Raw genomic sequence first — 23797 nt, forward strand, 5'->3', positions numbered from 1 at the left:
TGGGTGGAAATAGTAACATAGTTACGCCATTAAATGCGTTTATGGAAACATTTTTAGCGAGAAATGTGCATTTTACTTTCATAATGTTCGCTCGGTGAATGTGAAGGATGTTTGGTTTGATAGTTATGACGAAGAGGGAACGCTCTGTTCACTTGCATGGACATTGACTCATCTAGCTGCGTTGGCGCATTGACGCGTTGGAAGCGTTGAACCACCACACAATGATCAAGCGTCAGGTTAGGCGCGTTACACGCGTTATCCAACGCGAGTAACGCGGTTGGTGTGGCCGTACCTTTAGAGTTTGTTTTGGGAGACCTGTAAGGAGACCATTGCAGTAATCAAGCTTACTAGTGATAAAGGCATGTACAAGTTTTTGTAAGTCTTCGGTGGACATGAGCCCTCTAAGTCTTGCTACATTTTTAAGGTGATAATATGCAGATTTTGTAACTGATTTGATGTGACTTTCGAAATGTAAATCAGAATCCATGATAACCCCTAGATTTCTGGCTTTGATTGAGGTTTTCAGGGACAGAGAGTGAAGGTGTTGGGTTACTTTAAGCCTTTTTAGCACCAAATACAATTATCTCTGTTTTATCCTCATTTAGCTGAAGGAAATTTCGGCACATCCAGTCTTTCACTTGCTCAATGCACTGGCACAGCAGATCTATGGGCCGATAGTCATTTGGTGATAGCGATACATAGATTTGCGTGTCATCAGCATAGCAATGATGGTCAATATTGTTATTTTGCATGATTTGCCCTAGTGGGAGCATGTAGATGTTGAATAAAGAGGGTCCTAAGATCGAACCTTGTGGGACTCCACACATCACGTTGGTTGATTCTGATACAAAGTCGCCAATGGAAACAAAGTAGTTCCTATTTTGTAGGTAGGATCTGAACCAATTTAAGACTGTGCCTGAAAGCCCCACCCAGTTTTCTAACCTGTCCAAAAGTATTGTATGGTCTACAGTGTCGAATGCAGCACTGAGGTCTAGTAGCATTAGTATTGAGGTTTTGCCAGAGTCTTTGTTAAGACGGATGTCGTTTACAACTTTAATGAGGGCGGTCTCAGTGCCGTGCAGGGGTCGAAATCCTGATTGGAAGGTGTCATAACAACCAGTTGACAGTGTTGTGCCTGAACGCGTTCATTGAACGATAGTTCATGAACTCGTTCATATTTTCGGCGAACGTGAACTGAACGTACTGTATTACTGCATGATGAACGTTACTGTGAACTCGTTCATTCTGGTGTCTGTGAACGGCACGCGCACTTGGTTTAACTTCGTTCAATTGGGGGGTTATTTGTTTATCATAACGGCGGATGCGCGCGCAGAATGAGAACATTTGTTTGACCGGCTGCCATGGTTATCTCCGTGTGGTTAATTTGCAGTTGCGGTGTTGTCAGCTTACTGTTACATTAAACTGCAATCAGAAAATGCGGTTATATGCTATAGACCCTATAGTGTCTGTGGTGTAAAGGCTGGGACAAATTAAAAAATATAAATACACTTTATGTTGAACGTATAGACCGTCCCGATTCCCATTGAAACGAATGGCGCGGTGATTATTCTTCAAAACGAGATCTGTTAAATTGTGAAAAATAAATCAAACTGTAATCAGACAACACGGTTATATACTATAGACCCTAGAGTGTCTGTGGTATAAAGGCTGAGACGAATTTCGAATTATAAATATGTACAATCCATAACGTTAGCTCTCTGGCTCATAGCTCAGCGGACTAGAATACCTCCTAGAATCATTGCTTGTTGGCCGGAAACGGAAATGGGGGCTGTTTATGTTTGGTTGTAGTCTTTTCGCTCGGTTCTCCGACTCAACAATAGGGCTAGAACCGAGCGAAAAGACTACAACCAAATTTGAACTACAACCAAACTAGTCCCCTTTCCGCTTCCGGCCAACGAGCAATGAGTCTTCCAACAGAAATCAATGGGATTTACAAAATGCGCTAAATGTACAATAAAACATAGAAACTATTTCTCTACGATGCTTGATTCAACCGCTCTATTTCATCCTAGACAAATCACGAAGTGGGCTCGATGTTCAAAATACCTGAAAAAAATAATAGCTCACACAGCAACATATTGAAAAAAAGAACTATGAACTAGTTCATTTTTTGGAACTGTGAACTTAGTTCAAATCTTTGAATTATGAACGTTGAACTGAACTAGTTCATTTTAAAATTTGTGAACTGAACTTTGAACTAGTTCACGTAGAAAGTGAACTATCCCAACACTGCCAGTTGATGCCAGGAAGTGATTTTTGCTGGAGGACAACTTTCTCAATGATTTTACTTATGAAGGGTAGATTTGATATTGGTCTGTAGTTGTTAATAATAGAGGTATCTAGGCTCCGCTTTTTTAAAAGGGGTTTAATAACTGCAGTTTTCAGGGCTTTTGGGAAGTTGCCTGACTTGAGAGAGTTGTTAACTATCTGCAATATGTCTATTGCTAGGCAGTCAAAAACATTCTTTAAGAGGTTGGTAGGTAAAGAATCAAGGCAACAGGTGGATGGCTTTACTTGTGTAACAGTTTCCACAAGAGTTTTAGAGTCTATAACATTTAAGCATGCCATCCCTGCCACGTTACTTTTGCCTGAACAGGGTGGTAGTCCAACAATTTTGTTTGAAGTGGAGATATTGATGGCGCGTCTTATGCCTTCCATTTTATCAGTATAAAAATCTGCAAACTCATTGCATTTCTGCGTGGAATGGAGATCAGGTGGAATTTGTGTTGGGGGGTTGGTCAGTCTGTCAACAGTTGCAAATAGGGTTTTTGCATTATTAGTATTGGTTTTAATGATATTGGAGAAAAATGTTTCTAAAGCACTTTTTAAGTCTAAATTGTAGGCACGGAGGCTCTCTTTGTAGATATCATGGTGAATATGAAGTTTTGTTTTACGCCAGATGCGTTCAAACTTCCTGCATTCTTTTTTCTGGGCTGTTACAGGAGCAGCTTTTCTCCAGGGTGCCTTCTGCTTTCCAGAAATCGTTTTAACCTTAAGGTGCAATGACATCCATGACTTTCAAAACTTTCAAATTAAAGTTTTCTATAAGATCAGCAGCAGAACATGGGTTGAGAGGTGGTAGTAAGGAGATGGCCTTTTTAAAAAGTACATACGATTCTTCATTGATTTTTTTTGACAGTATTTGATTTTGTCTGTATGTCGGGAATAAAAGATATATTAAAAAAAAAAAAAAGTGGTCAGACAAAGAAGGATCAGTCACAGAGAGATCAGAAACATTGAGGCCCTTTGTGATAACCAGGTCTAGAGTGTGCCTCTTACAATGAGTAGTCTCTTTCACATGTTGAGACAGTTCAAATGTGTCCAAAATGGCAAAAAGTTTTTTTGCAGACTTGTCATTCAAATCATCAGTATGAAAATTGAAGTCACCAGTTATAACTAGACAGTTAAAGTCTGTGGAGATGCTAGACAATAATTCTGTGAAGTCATCAAAAAAATTTGCAGAGTATGTGGGTGGCCTGTAAATAATTAATAGGAGAACTCTGGGGGAGCATTTCAATACAGCACAAAGGTATTCGAATGATGGAATCTGTTTCCCCTGAAAAACATTTTTAAATATAACAGCAACCCCTCCACCTCTTTTTCCAGATCTACATGCATCAAAAAAGTTATAGTTGGGAGGAGCTGTCTCTATCAGAACGGTTGCACTGTTAATTTGTTCCAGCCATGTTTCAGTTAAAAACATAAAATCCAGTTTAGAGGTGGTAATAAAATCATTAACTAAAAATGATTTGTTATTAAGAGACCTAACATTAAGCAGACCCATCCTGATGGTGTTGTTTATAGGCTTTAAGGTTGTTTTTGGTTTGGAGGCAATATGTATGAGATTTGTGAGGTTAGCAGTGTGTCTAAGTTTCCCTTTGTTTACTCTCTTAGTGGTTACAGCAGGAATGCAAAAGTTGCCATGTTTTGACGTAGGCTACCTTGGGTTCAGCAGATTATGTGAAACTTCCTTTATACTGTGTCTACGGCTGAACCCTTTTTTGTCTCAGTAATACTCAGGACTACTATCAGTACAGGGGGGGGGGGCTGGGGTGCCCTCCGCTTGGGGGTTATCAGCCTGTGGCCATGACGTGGCGATGCTATCTTTGACACAGATGCAAGTTTGATGCCAACATATTCCAGTTTCTTAAATTCAGCTGGAAAACAGAAAAAAGAGGAGACAGTGGAGCTGGAGTTGTTGTTGTGGCTAAGGGAGAGATGAGGCTGGAGGTCATCATCGATGGGGGAGTGCAGAGGAGGGGGGTGGCCGTTCCTCACAAGCCAGCATCAGCGATGGGGGAAGGCACGGTGTCCATGGTGTCGGGCAGGCTGTTGTCTCTCTTCAAGGTCTGTGGGCTGTCTGCTATCTGTGTGGCAGATAGTGGCAGAGTAGATGTGTCGGGGAGGCTGTAGTCTCGCTTCTTCTCAACCTTTGCTCTGAATGTGGCCTGTGCGTCAGACCATGGAGATTTGTGGGAAAGCGAGAAGAGAAGATTGTCCCTTAACAGTTTTGAGCCTAACCTGTTTGGGTGTAGGCCACCTGCTCTGAAAAGATATTTGCGCCCCCAGAACAAGTTCAAATTGTCAATAAAGCCCCTTCCACTGCAGACTCTGGAAAGCCATGTATTCAGTGCAAGTAGATGGTTGATATCACTAACCATCACAGGGACCTCGTTGCGCTTCTTTGCTGAATCAGATGAATCAGTAATTAGAATTGCTTGCGATGGTTCAACATGAGCGAGAATTTATTAGGTGATGTTTAAAATTGTAAGCTAAAATGTATCGTAATGCAAATGTTAGAATGGGTGTGAAATTCGCCTCTAGTGCTTGCTGCAAGTTCACGTAAGTCTATCAATGAAATGGGCAGCCATTGTTGGGACTTGATTTGGAGGACTCGGGTAGCATTACATACTCACGAAACTCCGACCCAACAGAGTGTTTGAAGCACTTTCTTCCGAGCTCAAGGTCCGAACCTCCCGGAAACTCTGACCGTTTTGAAGGGTGCATCTAGCCCTAGTTGCCGATCGGAAGTAGAATCATCAGAGTGTCAAGAGGTGTCGAAAGGTGTACAAATTGTTCCCACCTGCAGGCTTATAGAAAGAGTCAAACCTTGCAAGTCTTTTTGGTCACTCCCTAATTGTATTGATCAGCTCTTTGACTGTCTTCATCCCATCTCAGCATACGTTTAACTTAGAAACGGCACCTTGAAAGTAGGGATGGGCAAAAGTGATTCTTTTCCGGGAACTAGTTCTTTCAGTTCAGTTCACTATAACGATTTGTTTGTTTGATTCGTTCGTTACGTCAGATTACGTCATTTGACAGGAAATCTCACAGGTGTCTGCCCCCCCCCGCGAGATGGCCCTGAGCATAATTTAAGCGACTTTTAGGCTCTACCCCCCGTGAAAATTGACAAGATATTCTATATTGTGTAACCAAACGTCCCACCAATATTTATACCATTTGCTTACTCTCTATACGTCATTCATGGTTTTATATTTATAATTTTATTTTACTTTACATTTAATTCTTCATTATTCAGGCATTACAGAACTTTCATGGTCATAAATAAAAAATACGAACTGCAGTTTAATTTCTTTGTTTGTTCTTAAATTGACGTAGAATGGAGCAAAGACTCCTGGGATTGGGAAATGCGTTTATCCAATAAACAGCTGGAGGTCAAGTCTATTTTCGGAAATGTAGGGGGATATATGAGTGGCCCCACGTCGAATGGTATGACCCAAGATACGTCAGACAGAGAAAGCACGCAAATTTGACGGTACCACCTTGTCATTTGTTTACCCAGGTGCCATGGCAACACCATTGCTACCTCTCATTGGCTGAATCTTTGAGAACGTTCTAGATTCAATCAATATAAGTTGCGGGGAGACGAAGCTCTGTTCGTTTGTATATTTTATTTACGTGACCATATTTTTGTTTTATGTAAAAAAAGAATCAAAGAACCAGTTCTTCTTGTTTTGGGGAACCAGTTCTTGTCGTTCGGGATTCGTTCGTTGTGAACGAATCGGTCGCAACGACTCATCCCTAATTGAAAGGCAAGTTTCATGTTGTGGGATTACGATGCACGTACATTGCCACTTCTTGTTTGTCCTTGACGCGAGCTTTTAAGTCAAACTTTTTTCAGTATTGAGGGTTTTTTGCACCACTAACCTTATCTTTTGTAAAAGTAGTAATTAAGTAAAATGTATTTATAAAAGCACATTTAAAACAGTTTGCACTGAGCAAAGTGCTGTACATAGTGCATTCAGCAGGCAAAGATGAAGGCAAAATAACAATAGAATAAAATACAACTAAAAGACATGACACCGGACATCCACACACAACAAAGGCAATAGTGCAGAGGTCAGATAGTTAATGGGGAGGGAAGGCAAGGTTGTACAGATGGGTTTTGATTCTTGATTTAAAGGCATAAATGGAGGGGGTATCACTTATGTCGGGTGGCAGTTGGTTCCACAAGCGCAGAGCGGCTACAGCGAAGGCCCGGTCACCTTTTTGTTTCAGTCTGGAGCGAGGGATGTGTAGAAGACCCTTATAGAGGATCTAAGGGACCTGGTGGCTGATTGGGGGTGTAAAAGGTCTGATATGTATGATGGGGCCTGACCATTGATGGCTTTGAACACCATGGCTTTGAACACCATAAGAACAGTCTTTTGGGGTGCAAGAAACCCCCAGAAATAGCGCGAGTGATTGTGAGACTCTTTTGCTGCAAACAAGATAACGTCACGTTATGCAGGTCTAACAGAACATGCACGGATGTCAATCTCTGTACGATTTCTTTGCTTATCTGTTACTTAACCCGTGCCTGACAACAATGTGGCCATTTAATCATTGTTGAGTCACAGTTTTTCACAATTGTTTACACACATTAATTGGAACATCAGGCACATTATGCACAACAGAGACAGAGACAGAGAAAGACAGACATATAATTAGAAACGTGCAGAATATGGTTGGAGGTCCATTGTGTCAGAGATAGTATAGTTAGTTAGTTATATGCTCCTTATAACGGCTAGCCGTTGGGAGTTGCTGGACCGGCCCAATTGTCGATCCAGCAGCTGTCGAAGACAGACATCAGACGACATCAGTCAACCCTGACATCAGTCAGGGTTAGGTACCTTGTCAAGGACCTTCAGGTTACCAGCCTACCCGCTCTACCTCCTGAGCTACTGCCGCCCACAATATAGTTATAGTACAGGTACAGAGATAGTATTTAGTATTGTATAGTAGATAGTATAGTATCGAGATAGTATTGTAGTGTATATTAGATACGACAGTTTATTATTGAGATAGAATTGTAGGGTATAGTCTAGTATTGAGATAGTATTGTAGTGTATAGTCTAGTATTGAGATGGTATTGTTCCCCTACAACACAATCATTTAAAAGATCATCCTTGCAGAATTACACACAGTATGAAACTATGAAGTTATATTATTAGCTAGTTATTATAATTGGTAATATTTCTCATGGCATGGTCGTCATCATATATTCATGCCAGACAGGGCCTGTATCAAGGCCTGGAGTCCAGGCATGAACACCAAGGTGCGGGTTCGATTCCCAAACGGCCAACCCATGCACTGCATCAAATATGTATTCTGTGAGAAGTATTAATACTACTAAGGAACCCTTTCCCTTATATGCAGCTTAAGTTAAGGAAATATGGAATATTAACTGCCACGCCAATTGAAATGCTAATTTTTCCATGCCATTAGGTACAGAAACTACACACACACATATACATGTACACACACACAAACACAAACACACACACACACACACACACAGAAACAGAAACATGCACAAATATACACACGCAGACACACACACATAAACACACACACAAAATGGTGGACAACGACAACTTGATAAATAAATCACCAGATGCTGATTATCATTGCTAAAAAAATCATTTTTAATCCACATCAGTTTTACGATTCAAGGAGGAAGGGCTGACGGGGCAACAGATGGAGAAGATGGCCCAAGACAGGCCAGGGAGGAAGCGATTCATCAATGGCCGATGTTCTCAAAGGAATACAAAGGCCTAAACAAAACAAATCAATCAGTTTTACCATTGCAGAAAAAGCTTTGTAAAGAACATCTAACACAGGGATGTCAGAGGTTGATGTAGTGAGTGGTTCTCATCTGCCTGTGAACCGGTCTGCTGTGAGGAGAGGCCACCAGACTGAAGGAGGAGATCCAGCTCAGGGTTAGTTGATCTCAAAGCTGCGGATGAGGACGCCCTCGTCGAAGGAGAAGTCCTTGTACTCAGACGCCCCCAGGCGGTTGGGGAAGTGGATCTCAGAGCCATCGCTCAGGACCACCAGGAACTCCTCACGGGTCAGGGTGACGGTGAACTACAGAGAGAGAGAGAGAGAGAGAGAGAGAGAGAGAGAGAGAGAGAGAGAGAGAGAGAGAGAGAGAGAGAGAGCAGCATGAAGAAAATGTTCATACACCCCCTCTCCCTCTCCCCCTCTTCCTCACCCCTCCCTGCTCCTTCTCCCTCCCTCCCCCCCTCTAGCTCCCCCCTCCATCCCCCTCTCACCTTGAAGAGCTTGTCGTATTTGAAGGGGCACCGCCCGTGGCGGACCTCGGCCCCCCAGCACCCCGCCTGGCACGAGTTGTAGATCACCGTGCCGTGGAACTGCACGCTCATGTGGAGCGCATGGTCGACCCCGGAGCTGATGTTCACCACAAAGCTGGAGAGAGGAGGAGGAGGTGGAGGAGGAGGGAGAGGAGGAAGAGGAGGAGGATGAGGAGGAGGAGGAGGAGGAAGAGGAGGAGGAGGAGGAGGAGGAGGAGGAGGAGGGGGAGAGGAGGAGGAGGAGGAGGAGGAGGAGGAGGAAGAGGGAGAGGAGGAGGAGTGAGAGGAGGAGGAGGAGGAGGAGGAGGAGGAGGAGGAGAGGAGGAGGAGTGAGAGGAGGAGGAGGAGGAGGAGGAGGAGGAGGAGGAGGAGGAGGAGGAGGAGGAGGAGGAGGAGGAGGAAGAGGAGGAGGAGGGAGAGGAGGAGGAGGAAGACCACCCGGTACTCATTAGTCACTACAGCTGCAGTACAATAACCGCGTCACGCACGGGACTGAAGCTGCTCAAGTCACCGGTTCAGACCCCGATCCATCGATGAGTCGACTCATCGACTTCACGCTGATATTACTTTACAGCATCTTTAAGATTGTGGAGAGATTATCGTGAGGGTTGGGGATTCTCTTTATCTGAATCATTACAGCGGAACAGCTTCAAATAACATTCAACCCCAGGAGAACAGACTAGCAGGTGTGCTTGTATGTGGGCTAGGCTAACTCAAGGGGAGGAGCCTTTACAGCTGGCCCCTGAACCCGGCCCCCACCCTCATGATTAACCTTTGACCCCTGCACCCGGCCCCCCCCACCCTCATGATTAACCTTTGGCCCCTGCACCCGCCCCCACCCTCATGATTAACCTCTGAACTCCAGAACTGGACTTTGAAGGATTTCTATTGCAGTTCAACTTCCTTCAGTAAAGTGACAAAATCAAACAGCTTTTTTTTTTGTGTCCTCCATCTGCGCGTGGAGTACACCGCCCCCTAGTGGGTGAAAGAGTTAACGCGACGGGACGGTTGATCCACTGAGATACTCACCGTTGTACATTCGTCTTGGGGATCCCGGTGATGGTCAACGTCTCGCCCACCCTCAGGGGCCTGTTCTTTACCAGCATGTCCTGTTAGGGGGTGAGAGACAGAGAGAGAGAGAGAGAGAGAGAGAGAGAGAGAGAGAGAGAGAGAGAGAGAGAGAGAGAGAGAGAGAGAGAGAGAGAGAGAGAGAGAGAGAGAGAGAGAGAGAGAGGGAGAATAATCAGGAGAATGAGAGAGGGAGAGCGATTTTATATAAAACACTGGTTTATTACAGTTTGAGATCAATTCTACTGGTCACACTTCCTCATGTTGAACTGGAAAAAGGGAGATATTATGATCTCTGTAAGATGTTTGTCTAGTTTAAGAAGGTTAACTTTTATAAACATTATTTAACAAATTGTATCCTCACTTTAAATAGGTTACCGTTTAAATATAACTTTCCTCAAACTATCTTTGAAAGGTCGCAAAAACATGTTCTGAGTTCGGCCAAGTGAATCTGTATAACATTGAATACGAATGCACAAAAGCACAACAGGTTATGAAAAGTTATGAATGATATACAGTGATCCCATCACCACCAGAGAGAACTATTGGTTCTGATCCGCGCGTATAAGAGGTGCCCACATTTAAAACACGCGTAATGACACGCGTAATGACAGCTGTCACTCCATTCAGTGCAGAGCAGCAGTAAAACCAAGCAGAATGAAAGCGACATAACTGATGTCGAGAGAAACACTGCAGGGATCAGTGGTAGCGCTCTATTCTTTATACTTACAGCCATGTCGCCGTCCGATCGGTTGAGTTTACGCGCAGGTAGGAGAGGAGGCAGCAGATCAGAGTCCTGCCTGCTGGGAGGACATTTATAGAGAGACGCGCTCCGCTCCTGTTGTCCAAAATGAGTGACGTCTACAGCGAGATATTCAGAAAAAATATCCCAATTAGCAAACATTCCAGACTTCGAGTCACAACAGGACTTAATTTCCAGCCTTTGCCGACATGCAAACATAATCTTAGAGGAATGGTGATTTAAAGGAAAACTCATTTTAGAGTGGTGTAACCAGGGTCGGACTGGGAACGATTTTCGGCCCTGGCATTTTTCCATCTACACCGGCCCCTTATGGACCGACCGACCGACCCCCCCCCCCTTTAGCGCAAATGAGCCGAACCAACTTCAGCGAACCTACTTAAAGGGGTAGTTCGGAATTTTGGACATAGGGCCTGATTCCGAAGTGAGCATTGGTATTCTATATCACTGGAGACAGTTTTCAACACATTTCATTCAGTCCTTCTAGTTGCAGAGTTCGCTCGTGCTAGGCTAGCGCACGTCAACGGGCAATGCTAGCCTGCTATTAAAAACAGTCTTACCCACTCCACAGTACACCCGAGGTAAATCAATTATAACGACAGACTATAAATCTAAATGTCTGTTTATAGAATAATGTTAGAAATAAAACCAACCTTGCATTGCATTGCATTTTGAGGGAATTGCGGGGTCTCAGCAGCAGTGTTTATATTCCTGTACGTAGGCTACGGCAGCGGCGGGCTGAAACCTAGGTTACCTGCTGCTGTCATTGCTACAAACGCAGAGTACAGTGAACGAAGGAATTATACAAATGAAATGTGTTGAAAACTGTCTCCAGTGATATAGAATACCAATGCTCACTTCGGAATCAGGCCCTATGTCCAAAATTCCGAACTACCCCTTTAAGAAAGACCTGTGAGCCGAATTCAACATGTCGCGGTGGGCACAATTAAAAAACCAAACGGCCTACCTTGACGCTGTCTTGATCGCGGGGCTTCTTGCAAGTTGCAATTATTCCACATTAATCCACACGGTTTAACATACCCGGACAGTCCTGCTAGGCTAGCAAGCAATGGATTATGTTAGGTTGTAGCAGCAGGGACGTCGGGGGCACTAGCAGGGACGTCGGGGGCACTAGCAGCAACGGTTGAAGCACTGGCCACAGCAAACAAGCGATCTATTTTAAAACATCCAGACGCCTCAGCTTGTAGAGATTTCTGCCTTTTGTCCCGAATCTTCTCCGCTCCCCCTTTCTTCTTTTTGCCAACTCCTTCCATGATTTTTAGCCCATCCACTGAAATTAAAATATAAGCAAAGCAACATCCGCAGCATCCATGGACCGTTAACGTTCGCTGTTAGATGTATAATCCCATCGTGCACCGCAACATATTTTTGCAAAATATTCGAACATAAATTCGCCAAATATAAGAAGAAAATCGTAGTTTAGTTTAAAGAAAGCATTTTAGTTAGCATTTTAATTTAGTTTGTTGCAATGATTGTACAGTTTGAAGAAACAGGATTTTACAGTTTGAAGAAATAGAAAATTATACCATATAGGAACCGTCACATAGATGTGCATGACAAGGAAGCGCTATATATACTGGATGCACCATTGCAACAATTTGTCGTTAGGTTCTTTCTTGTGCTCTTTGAGTTATCCGTATTGTCAGGTAAGTAAGGCGGTCGTATAATCAGTATTGGGGCCGGTATGATTGAAGGAGGGCCGGCCCTCGCACGCTGAAATGTGGACCGGCCCTTCTGGCAAATGCCCGGTATCACAGATTACCAGTCCGAGCCTGGGTGTAACCGAATAAACACTCCCAGCTAAATGTCTGCATCCAACAAGTCTATCAGGCCTATAAGCCGAGTCAAAACGTGACTTTATTTCTACCATTTGCCGACATGAAAACGTGCAAATGGTGATTTCGACGGAAGCTTGTTTGACAGTGTTGTAACTGAATAAACATTGTTTAAATTAAAAATGATATAACTTTGTAACACGAGTGTGAACGGTAAAGTTGTACACATGAATTGTGCTATTGAAAAGTGTTATTTATTCCAAACGTATGGTTTACCTCGAGTTCCATTTTGGGAAAAAAAATATCAAGTTCGACAGGCATGCGAGTTGCAGTTGAGTTTCGAAAAGACACTCTTATTTAAAATGCAAATTTATTTCGAAAGACATTATCCATTTATCATTCGCATGCTAAACTGTTGAATATATTTTACAGTATGTGTGAAATTCAGTAGATTCTTAATTGAATTACACTTCATCACATGTGTGTTTATTCGGTTTAAAGTTCAAACAAGTTGTCCTTGAAATCACCATTCCCTTAAGATTATGTTCTCATGTCGGGCAAGGGGTCGAATAAAGGTGCGTTGTGACTCGACGTCTTTTGGTCTGGTTGACGACTCAGTTTGAGGGAATGTTTGCAGGTATTGAGAAGTAAAGTCCAATGGTTGTAAATGTTTATAATATTGAGAAAGAAATAATTCTCTACATGCAGCACAAGATCTGTGCCTGTTATAGGTTTGCTGCGTGTGGAGAGAGAGAGAGAGAGAGAGAGAGAGAGAGAGAGAGAGAGAGAGAGAGAGAGAGAGAGAGAGAGAGAGAGGGAGGAGGACAGAGAGGGAGAGAGAGAGAGAGAGAGAGAGAGAGAGAGAGAGGGAGGGGAGGGAGGGAGGGGGAGAGAGAGGGAGGGAGGGAGGGAGGGAGGGAGGGAGGGGAGAGAGAGAGAGAGAGAGAGAGAGAGAGAGAGAGGGAGAGAGAGAGAGAGAGAGGGAGGGAGGGAGGGAGGGAGGGAGGGAGGGAGAGAGAGAGAGAGAGAGAGAGAGCGGGAGAGAGGGAGAGAGAGAGAGAGAGAGAGAGGGAGAGAGAGAGAGAGAGAGAGAGAGAGAGAGAGAGAGAGAGAGGGAGGGAGGGAGGGAGAGAGACAGAGAGAGCGGGAGAGAGGGAGAGAGGGAGAGAGGGAGAGAGAGACAGAGAGACAGAGAGAGAGAGGGACAGATTAAAGGGCTTGTCATTGCACTACACTGGATGACCTTCATCAGGGGGTTGTGTGTGTGTGGGTGGTGGTGGGGGGGCGGGAGTGAAAATGATGTAACTAATTTCCAAACTAATGTGTAATATAAATACATTGGTAACACTTTATAATAAGGTTCCATAATAAATAGCAAACTAGTCATCACCTAACCCTTTGTTAATATTTGTTAATTGTTACTAAAGTTAATAGTTCATAGTTTTTTCATCATTAATTAAATATTAGTTGTTTGCATAACCCTAACCCTAACCCTAACACACGGCCCTAACCCTAACCCAAACCAGCGACACTCTGTGGTCAGTGAAAAAAACGATTAACTCGTGCGGAATAGATATTTTTGTAACAATTAACAAATATTAACAAAGGGTAAGGTAATGCCTAGTTGCCTAGTTGCACTACCACCCTGTTCAGGCAAAAGTAACGTGGCTGGGATGGCATGCTTTAATGTTATTGACTCTAAAACTCTTGTGGAAACTGTGACACAACTAAAGCCATCCACCTGTTGCCTTGATACTTTACTTACCAACCTCTTTAAGAATATTTTCGACTGCCTAGCAGTAGACATATTGCAGATAGTTAACAACTCTCTCCAGTCAGGCAACTTCCCAAAAGCCTTGAAAACTGCAGTTATTAAACCCCTTTTTAAAAAGCGGAGCCTAGATGCCTCTATTATTAACAACTAAAGACCAATATCAAATCTACCCTTCATAAGTAAAATCATTGAGAAAGTTGTCCTCCAGCAACTTAATCACTTCCTAGCATCAACTGGTTAGTATGACACCTTCCAATCAGGATTTTGACCCCTGCACAATTCTGAGACCGCCCTTATTAAAGAATAATGAATTTTCTTTATTCCATTTGCCCGGGGAGTAATATTCAATTTTTGGCAAGTTAACTGCACTTGCATACTTCCTGAAGCAGTTCTACAATATCATATAATAGAGGCGCCAACAAACCCCCTCTTGATACTTGGCTGTTTTCAATTTGTTTGCGTCTCTAATATATTATTTACGGTAGCAGTTAATCGACTTATATGGACTTCCTGGAAACATGGACCTACAAATAAGGCACAGACTTGTAATTCGTCTTTTTTTAAGAAACTTCTGGTACGATAACTAAGTTGTTGATGCTTTGTTTTATGTGTAGGTACTAGGGACCCTTATCAATCTACTGCGCAGAGGTTTGGTGCTATTTTGAGCAATATTAGTGGTTAAAAAATTGCAGATTTAGAAGCGTTCGCGGTGCCCCTAAACAATAACATGGAAGCCAAACATTCTGCCGGGCAAACTATACTCGATTTTCAATGAAAAAAGTATCTGGAGGCCTTATTTGATGGGTAAACATGCCAAAACAAAGTCCCTGTGCTAAATTTTCGTCGGATTTACACTTTAAGATAACACAAGGTGAGACAAGACAAGACGGGCAATCATAACTTAATCAGTGGAGGGGAACGCTGAGGAATGCACTGGCAGTGTGGAGGCCAATGTTCGGTTGCAGGAAGACCTGCTTCTTCTTGCCTGGCAATGGATTTATATGGCAAGACATCCTGCTGATCATCATGGAGTGAAGGCACACATTAAATGAAATAAAGGACATGACTTATTGCCATGTAATAACGTATTACGTTATTGGCTTTGTATTAAAAAATTCTTTGAAAATTTCATAACTGAGCCAATGATGTAATAACTGAGGTATCACTTTATTTTATCTTCGATTTCTGGAGTGAAACTGTCGCACTTAGCCTTTATATTGCGTCTTGCAACACATCCTTACATATCTGGTCAGTTTGGATTCATATGTACCTCTTAGGGTTTCGTTATAGTACTCTGTGTATCCAACTCCGTGGCCACGCAGACGCTTCGACGGATCTACAGTTTCTGTTCAAATAAATTGGGTTAAATACTTTTTTAAACGCTCTGATCAACATGTTTAATATGATATCGTTGGTTTTATGAGTTCAGGTCTATACGTTCAGCTCTTAATGTTCAGTTAAGTTTGTCTGGGTTCGCTGTGTAGTGGGACCTGTGGTAAGACATTTTTTGTTGTGTAGTCTTTAATATTCAAGATGAGACAAGATAAGACGGGCACTCATAACTTAATCAGTGGAGGGGAACGCTGAGGAATGCACTGGCACTGTGGAGGCCAATGTTCAGTGGCAGGAAGACCTGCTTCTTCTTGCCTGGCAATGGATTTATTTGGCCAGACATGCGGCAGATCATCGTGGAGTGAAGGCATACATTTAAAAGAAATACAGGACACAGTAGCCCATATCCCTCTGCCACAAATCTGGTTTGCAGCTTGTAGCAACCAATAATGTAAGGACGACCAATAATGTAATGACGGCCAATAACGTCATAATCAAAATGTAATAAAGACAATAACGTAATAAATTGCCAATATTGTAATAAAGTTGGTTTGCCAATAATGTATGACTTTTTGCTAATAATGTAATTTGCTCGTTATTGGCTTTGCATTAAAAAGATCTTTTGAAAATGTAATAACTGAGCCAATAATGTAATAACTGAGGTATCACTTTATTTCATCTTCAATTACAGGAGAGAAACTGTCACAATTAGCCTTAATATTGCATCTTGCGACACATGATTAAATATCTGTTCAATTTGGATTGTATGTAACTCGGTATTGCAGTTCACCGCTGGTACACTAGGGGCTGAGGTAATCAGACGTTAGCTGACCAACGACAGACCCGCGGTCTCCATCGTTCTGAGTGGCTACGGAGAGCACTTTGCGCAGTTTCATAAACTAGGCTTTACTTTTACTCTAGGATTCTTGAATCGGCCAAAACAGCTTTGGGGCCAGCCTGATCTGCAGATTGACATGAGATAGCTTGCAGATTTGGCTGAAAATGTAACAACAGAGCCAAAAATTTAATAATTAGGGCTGGGCAAAGATTAAACGTTTTAATCGCGATTAATCGAATAATAACCTATTTCGGTAACACTTTATATTAAGGTGCCATAATAAATAGCAAACTAGTCATTACCTAACCCTTTGTTAATATCTGTTAATCTTTACTAAAATATCTATTTGGCACAAGTTAATAGTTTTTTTTCACTGCTCACTGAGTGTTGCTGGTTAGGGTTAGGGGTCGTGTGTTAGGGTTAGGTTAGGGCCGTGTGTTATGGTTAGGGTAAGGGTTAGGGTTAGGGTCGTGTGTTAGGGTTAGGTTAGGGCCGTGTGTTAGGGTTAGGGTTAGGGTCGTGTGTTAGGGTTAGGGTTAGGGTCGTGTGTTAGGGTTAGGGCCGTGTGTTATGGTTAGGGCTAGGGTTAGGGTTAGGGTCGGGTGTTAGGGTTGGGCTAGGGTTATGCAATAAACTGATGATGAATGATGAAAAAAACATTAACTATTTACCTGCCAAATAAATATTTTAGTAACAATTTACAAATATTAACAAAGGGTTAGGAAATGACTAGTTTGCTATATATTATACCTTATTTTAAAGTGTTACCCCTATTTCTCTCCAGAAATTGAAAATAAAATAAAGTGATACCTCAGTATCTCCTCTCTCTCCTTCCTCCCCCTCTCCCCCCCTCCCTCCCTCCTTCTCTCCCCCCTACAGATGTGATGTGGCTGTCGGCCAATGGGAACGCTGTAATCACGCCCTGCAGAAGGCATGTCACTTCCCGGTGTCAGGGCTGAGGGGCGGGACTTCCTACCGCTTCCGGGTGTGTGCTGTCAATCAAGCGGGCGCTGGGCGCTGGTCCAAACCCACCGCGCCCATCCTGACCTCCGACCCCCTGGAGGCCAGCAGGACCACAGGTACGCACACACGCACGCACACACACACGCACCCACACACACACACCCACACACAAACACACAAAGAACACACACACACACTATGGCGACACATTCGTGCCATAAAGCACTAATGTGATAAAACATGCATTCGGGCGTACATTATTATTTCACAAGCGTAGATATTGACTGCGAGCGCGCGCACTCAGAGCGCTGCTCCCTGAGCGAGGAGAACAGCTCCTCGAGAGCATTACCTCGCTGCAAGCGAGAGGGGGGGAATAACTTCAGTCGCACAAAACAGCCTCTCGCGCTACAGCCGCTCTCGAATGATGTTCTGCTCTCTCGCTCGAATTTAATTTTGGCACTATGGGAGAGGGAACCAAGGCAGGGCGGGCTCTCCTGGGATTGGCCATTTTTGAGGCACGATGGTTGACTGACAGTCCTCCTCAGCTATAACACGCACACACGCACACGCACGAACGTACCCCCGCCTTTGGAATGAACCGCCGCCTTATTAGAGACGCTCCTTCCGTCACCAGTTATAAATTTGAGTCTGCCTTGAGTCTGCCTTGTGTCTGCCTTGTGTATGAAAAGTGCTATATAAATAAAGTTGCCTTGCCTTGCCTTGCCTAAATGGAGGCTCAAAGCACCCCTCTCCTCCCTGGCCCCTCCTCCCCTTTGGTGACATGATGTTTATTTTTATGTTTTTCATGTACTGTCGATGCACGTGGTATGTGTTCCTTTATATGCCTGCACCATGCACGGCACTTTGGCAAGGGAAAACTGTTTTTAACTGTACTTACTTACTTACACACGCACCCACGCACACACACACGCACACACATACACACACAAACACTCAAGAACACACACACACACGCACATGCACGCACATACACACGCACCCACACACACGCACCCACACACACGCTCGCGCGCGCGCACACACGCACACTCATTCTGTGGATCATTAAAGTCATGAAGGACGGACTGAAGGTCCCACCAGGAGCTCTCTCTCTCTCTCCCCCTCCACTCTCCCTCTCTCTCCCTCCTCTCTCTCTCTCTCTCCCCCTCCACTCTCCCTCTCTCTCCCTCCTCTCTCTCTCTCCCCTCTCTCTCTCCGTCTCCCCCTCTCTCTCTCTCTCTCTCCCTCTTTTCACTCTCTCTCCCCCTTTCTCTCTCGTCTCGCCCCCCCTCTCTATCTCTCCCTCCTCTCACTCTCTATCCTTCTCCCCCTCCTTCTCTCCCCCCCTCTCTCTCCCTCTCCCCCTCTCTCTCTCCCCTCACCCTAAAACTTCTGATGTTTTCACGGTGTTATATAAATGAATCTGCATTCCTGATACTGATACGGACGGGATGGGACCTGTACTGGCCTTCACTACATCTCTACCACTCCCTCTCCTCCCCCTCTCTCTCTCCCCCCTCTCTCTCGCTCTCTCTCCCTCCCCCCCTCTCTCTCTCTCTCTCTCCCCCTCTCCCTCCTCTCTCTCTCTCCCCCCTCTCCCTCTCCCCCCCCTCTCCCCCTCTCTCTCTCCCCCTCTCTCTCTCCTCCCTCTCTCTCTCTTCCCCCCTCTCTCTCGCTCTCTCTCCCTCCCCCCCCCTCTCTCTCTCTCTCTCCCCCTCTCCCTCCCCCCCCTCTCTCTCTCTCTCTCCCCCTCTCCCTCCTCTCTCTCTCTCCCCCTCTCCCTCTCCTCCCCCTCTCCCCCTCTCTCTCTCCCCCTCTCCCCCTCTCCCCCCCCCCTCTCTCTCCCTCCCCCCTCTTTCTCTCTCTCTCCCTCCCCCTCTCTCTCTCTCTCCCTCCCTCTCATTCTCTCTCCCTCTCTCTCTCTTTCTCTCCCCCTCTCCCCCTCTCTCTCCCCCCTCTCTCTCCCTCCCCCCTCTTTCTCTCTCTCTCCCTCCCCCTCTCTCTCTCTCTCTATCTCTCTCTCCCTCCCCCCCCCTCTCTCTCTCTCTCTCCCCCTCTCTCACCCCCCTCTCTCTCTCTCCAGTGGTGCAGTCTGACAGAGGGCAGATCCTCATCACTAAGGACCAGCTGGAAGGTTTGCTGCTTGTTTCTGTCGTTATCATCATCATCCTCACCTGCGCGGGTTAAACAGTCCGCCCAGGTCAGCCGTTAACCAGTCAACACAGAGCTCGGTCAGCGAGTCAGGTGACAGGTCAGCTGTTAACCAGTCAACACAGAGCTCGGTCAGCGAGTCAGGTGACGGGTCAGCTGTTAACCAGTCAACACAGAGCTCGGTCAGCGGGTCAGGTGACAGGTCAGCTGTTAACCAGTCAACACAGAGCTCGGTCAGCGAGTCAGGTGACAGGTCAGCTGTTAACCAGTCAACACAGAGCTCGGTCAGCGAGTCAGGTGACAGGTCAGCTGTTAACCAGTCAACACAGAGCTCGGTCAGTGAGTCAGGTGACAGGTCAGCTGTTAACCAGTCAACACAGAGCTCGGTCAGCGAGTCAGGTGACAGGTCAGCTGTTAACCAGTCAACACAGAGCTCGGTCAGCGAGTCAGGTGACAGGTCAGCCGTTAACCAGTCAACACAGAGCTCGGTCAGTGAGTCAGGTGACAGGTCAGCTGTTAACCAGTCAACACAGAGCTCGGTCAGCGAGTCAGGTGACAGGTCAGCTGTTAACCAGTCAACACAGTGCTCGGTCAGCGAGTCAGGTGACCTGTTTCAGGGTCAGCTGACCTCTGACCTGCGGGTGTGAGCCCCTCAGAGCAGGCGACCCCCATGTTCAGGATGAGGAGCAGGACAGGGGCCTGTTCATGTGATCACCCCCCTGTTCATGTGATCACTCCCCATGTTCATGTGATCCCCCCCCCCCCCTCCCCTGGGGTTCATGTGATCCCCCCCCCCCTCCCCTGGGGTTCATGTGATCCCCCCCCCCTCCCCTGGTTTATGTGACCCCCCCCCCAGGTGAGGTGAGGCTGCCCCTCCCCCCCACCCAGCTGACCTCCTGCCAGGTGAGCAGCACCTACCTGGTCCTGAGCTGGAGCGAACCGGACCCCCGCGGACCAGAACCCCTCACCTACTACGTGGAGCGGGTCAGAACACACACACACACACACACACAGGCACGCACACAGGAACACACACAGGAACACACGCACACACGCACGTCATGTTGTGTTCTGATGACATCATCCATACCCTATGATGATGATGATGATGATGATGATGATGATGATGATGATGATGGTGTGTGCGGATGCTGATGATAATCTGTCCGTTCCCAGTCCATGGGGGAGGGGGGCCGGTGGGAGAGGGCCAGTGTGGGCGCGGGGGTCTCCTCGCCGCGGTTCCCCGTCTTTGACCTCCAGCGGGGGGGGCAGTACCGCTTCCGCACGCGCTCCGTCAACAAGCACGGCGTCAGCGAGCCGTCAGAGGCCAGCGGGCCGCTGGAGCTGGCCCCGCCCCCAGGTCAGTCAGCCCCGCCCCTAGGTCACTCAGCCCCGCCCCCAGGTCAGTCAGCTGACCACAGAGTGGGTCAGGAGGTCAGTCAGGTAGTGAGTCGGTGAGTGAGGGAGCTATCTATAGTTAGAGTAACTTGGTTAGTTTGTTTCTTTGTTTGTTGGTTAGTAGCAATGACTGCATCTTATCTCTACAACTCTAGAAGGTTGTGTTTGGTGGCTAGAGGCTCCAGAAGGTTGTGTTTGGTGGATAGCTGCTTTAGAAGGTTGTGTTTGGTGGCTAGCTGCTCTAGGTTGTGTTAGGTGGCTAGAGGCTCCAGAAGGTTGTGTTTGGTGGCTAGAGGCTCCAGAAGGTTGTGTTAGGTGGCTAGAGGCTCTAGAAGGTTGTGTTTGGTGGCTAGAGTATCCAGAAGGTTGTGTTTGGTGGCTAGAGGCTCCAGAAGGTTGTGTTTGGTGGATAGCTGCTTTAGAAGGTTGTGTTTGGTGGCTAGCTGCTCTAGGTTGTGTTTGGTGGCTAGAGGCTCCAGAAGGTTGTGTTTGGTGGCTAGAGGCTCCAGAAGGTTGTGTTTGGTGGCTAGAGGCTCCAGAAAGTTGTGTTTGGTGGCTAGCTGCTCTAGAAGGTTGTGTTTGGTGGCTAGAGTATCCAGAAGGTTGCGTTTGGTGGCTAGAGGCTCCAGAAAGTTGTGTTTGGTGGCTAGAGGCTCTAGAAGGTTGTGTTTGGTGGCTAGAGGCTCCAGAAGGTTGTGTTTGGTGGCTAGCTGCTCTAGAAGGTTGTGTTTGGTGGCTAGCTGCTCTAGAATATTGTGTTTGGTGGTTAGAGGCTTCATAAGGTTGCGTTTGCTCCCCCAGAGGTCACGGCTCCTCCCCACTCGCTGCTGGTCTTCAGGGACTCTGACAGCTCGGTGGACCTCCACTGGGAGGTCCCCCCCGGTGGCCAGGAGGTTCTAGGGTACTACCTGTACTACAGCCTGACCGGGTCCGGCCAGTGGAACACCATCAACAACAAGCCCATCTCCAGCACACGGTACTAAAGGGACACTAGGACTACTGCCAAAGAAAAGATACATATATTACTACTGCTACAGGTAAACCTGCTAGCTCGCCTCGTATTGGTGTTACATGTCCTCATATTCCATCCTGACCTCCCCTGGGAGGAAGGATTCCTCTGGTTTGTTCTCAAGGTTTCTCACCTCTGGGTTGGAGAGTTCCTACTCATTGATTCAAGGTTCAGGGTTAAGCGCTGCTGTGAGGTCATTTTCCCGAGGCTGTAACTGCTATAAGGGACCTCTGCAGACTCCACCAAAGAGGCTTTAGAGAAGGCCATGTTCTGCGTACCGGAGAATACTCTCCTCCTGTTCTCCGACTGCATTCTGTTCATTTTCAGGTCCCATTAAACGAGCACGCAGAACTCTTCATTAGTCGTCGTTAGGAAACTCTCTGGATACTAATAAGAATCAGAGTAATTAATTGCGTTTATGTAGCACTTTTTCCAGACACCCCAAGCTGTTTTTCGTGTAGTGTGTAAACCTGGGGTGACGCTAGGCAGAAGGCTAACCCCACTCGGGCTAGCACAGTGATGAGGTGAAACCCACAGATAGAAAATACATGACAAGATATACAAATGCACAAGCCCTTCAGGAAGAAACATCTACAGTTGTTTGGTTGCAGGGAAAGGCAGGCATAGACCCTGAGCCAATGAGAAGCCGGTGTTATGGCATGTGAGTCCTGAGGGACAGGTTGAATGAGCCAATGAGAAAGGGTTGAGGTAGAAGATGAAGGCAGCGTAACACAAACACAAGAGGGACTGTGAGGTCGAACGCTGCGCCGGACGCCATCTTTAGAGGTCGCTGCCTCCGCCTGCTGCCTAAGCCTCACAAGATGGCGCCCGGCACAAATTCACCTCCCGTTGCTGTGACGATCGGTGACCAGGGCCGGGAGAGTAGCCGGGTCAGACTAAAGCGTGTTCCCGTGTGTGTGGGTCTCCCCGGTCCAGCTTCACGGCCCACGGTCTCCAGACCCAGCAGGACTACGTGTTCCGGGTGAAGGCGGTGGGCCGCGCCGGGACCAGCGCTTACTCCCAGCAGTCCCCCCCCGTCCGGGTCCGGGCCGCCATCCGTGAGTACCAGCCTGGGGAGGGGTCAGTCAGAGAGATAGGGGACCCCCTGAGGGGTAAGTCAGCGACAGCCCCCCCCCCGTCCGGGTCCGGGCCGCCATCCGTGAGTACCAGCCTGGGGAGGGGTCAGTCAGAGAGATAGGGGACCCCCTGAGGGGTAAGTCAGCGACAGCCCCCCCCCCGTCCGGGTCCGGGCCGCCATCCGTGAGTACCAGCCTGGGGAGGGGTCAGTCAGAGAGATAGGGGACCCCCTGAGGGGTAAGTCAGCGATAGTCCTCCTCACTGGAACCAGGGGCCCTTGTGTTTCACGGACCCCCTTGAAGACCTCCCTGAGGGGTTAGTTCCACCCTGCGGTCCCAGTGATGAGGTGGAGGTGATCCTCCTGTTCTCTGGTTCAGTGCAGGAGGATCATCTCCACCTCATCACTGGGACCACAGCTGTACTAACAAACGTCCCGTCGGGCTGCAGGTGTCCCATCACCGATCAGAGACGTTAGACGACACCCAGATTGGCCGAATGCCCACGCTGAACGAGCATGTGATCCTTAAGCCAATATTATAACGCATTATAAGACACGCATTAAGGGAACTCTCTGGTCGAATGAGGAGCTTGTTATTCTGCTGTTATTTTATTTGTGGCGCACAAATTAGATTCTCCTGCTAGCGTTAAGGTCTGCCCTCCATCTGTGGTCTGTCACAGACGAAGCAGAGTTACATCAGCGGCTTAACGGGCCAATAGCAGGATTAGGTAGGGGTTAGACAGTACAGAGACGGGTCATTGAGGAACAGGTCGGGGTTAGACAGTACAGAGAGGTCATTAAGGAGCAGGTAGGGGTTAGACAGTACAGAGACAGGTCGTTAAGGAGCAGGTAGGGGTTAGACAGTACAGAGACAGGTCATTAAGGAGCAGGTAGGGGTTAGACAGTACAGACAGGTCATTAAGGAGCAGGTAGGGGTTAGACAGTACAGAGACAGGTCATTAAGGAGCAGGTAGGGGTAAGACAGTACAGAGACAGGTCATTAAGGAACAGGTAG

The 23797-nt window shown here is 46.5% G+C and overlaps 2 protein-coding genes across 2 annotated transcripts in view; one reads left to right on the forward strand and one right to left on the reverse strand.

The window, feature by feature from the left end:
- Positions 1-7891: 7891 nt before the first annotated feature.
- On the reverse strand, positions 7892-10525 carry LOC130384404 (beta-galactoside-binding lectin-like). The gene is made up of 4 exons (XM_056592561.1): positions 10417-10525; positions 9648-9727; positions 8580-8733; positions 7892-8391 (listed from the first exon to the last, which is right to left on the reverse strand). The coding sequence occupies exons 1-4, from the start codon at positions 10420-10422 to the stop codon at positions 8245-8247; spliced, it is 387 nt and encodes a 128-aa protein (XP_056448536.1). The 5' UTR covers positions 10423-10525; the 3' UTR covers positions 7892-8244.
- Positions 10526-15689: 5164 nt separating this feature from the next.
- The window catches only part of myom3 (myomesin 3), a 29645-nt gene continuing 21537 nt past the window's right edge, over positions 15690-23797 (forward strand). Inside the window, exons 1-7 of the mRNA XM_056592265.1 lie at positions 15690-15709; positions 17066-17265; positions 19233-19283; positions 20157-20284; positions 20477-20660; positions 21500-21674; positions 22644-22765. Coding sequence (XP_056448240.1) covers positions 15690-15709; positions 17066-17265; positions 19233-19283; positions 20157-20284; positions 20477-20660; positions 21500-21674; positions 22644-22765 — 880 coding nt within the window. The remainder of the gene's footprint in view (positions 15710-17065; positions 17266-19232; positions 19284-20156; positions 20285-20476; positions 20661-21499; positions 21675-22643; positions 22766-23797) is intronic.

Source organism: Gadus chalcogrammus, chromosome 6, assembly GCF_026213295.1.
Source record: "Gadus chalcogrammus isolate NIFS_2021 chromosome 6, NIFS_Gcha_1.0, whole genome shotgun sequence".
NCBI lineage: Eukaryota > Metazoa > Chordata > Actinopteri > Gadiformes > Gadidae > Gadus > Gadus chalcogrammus.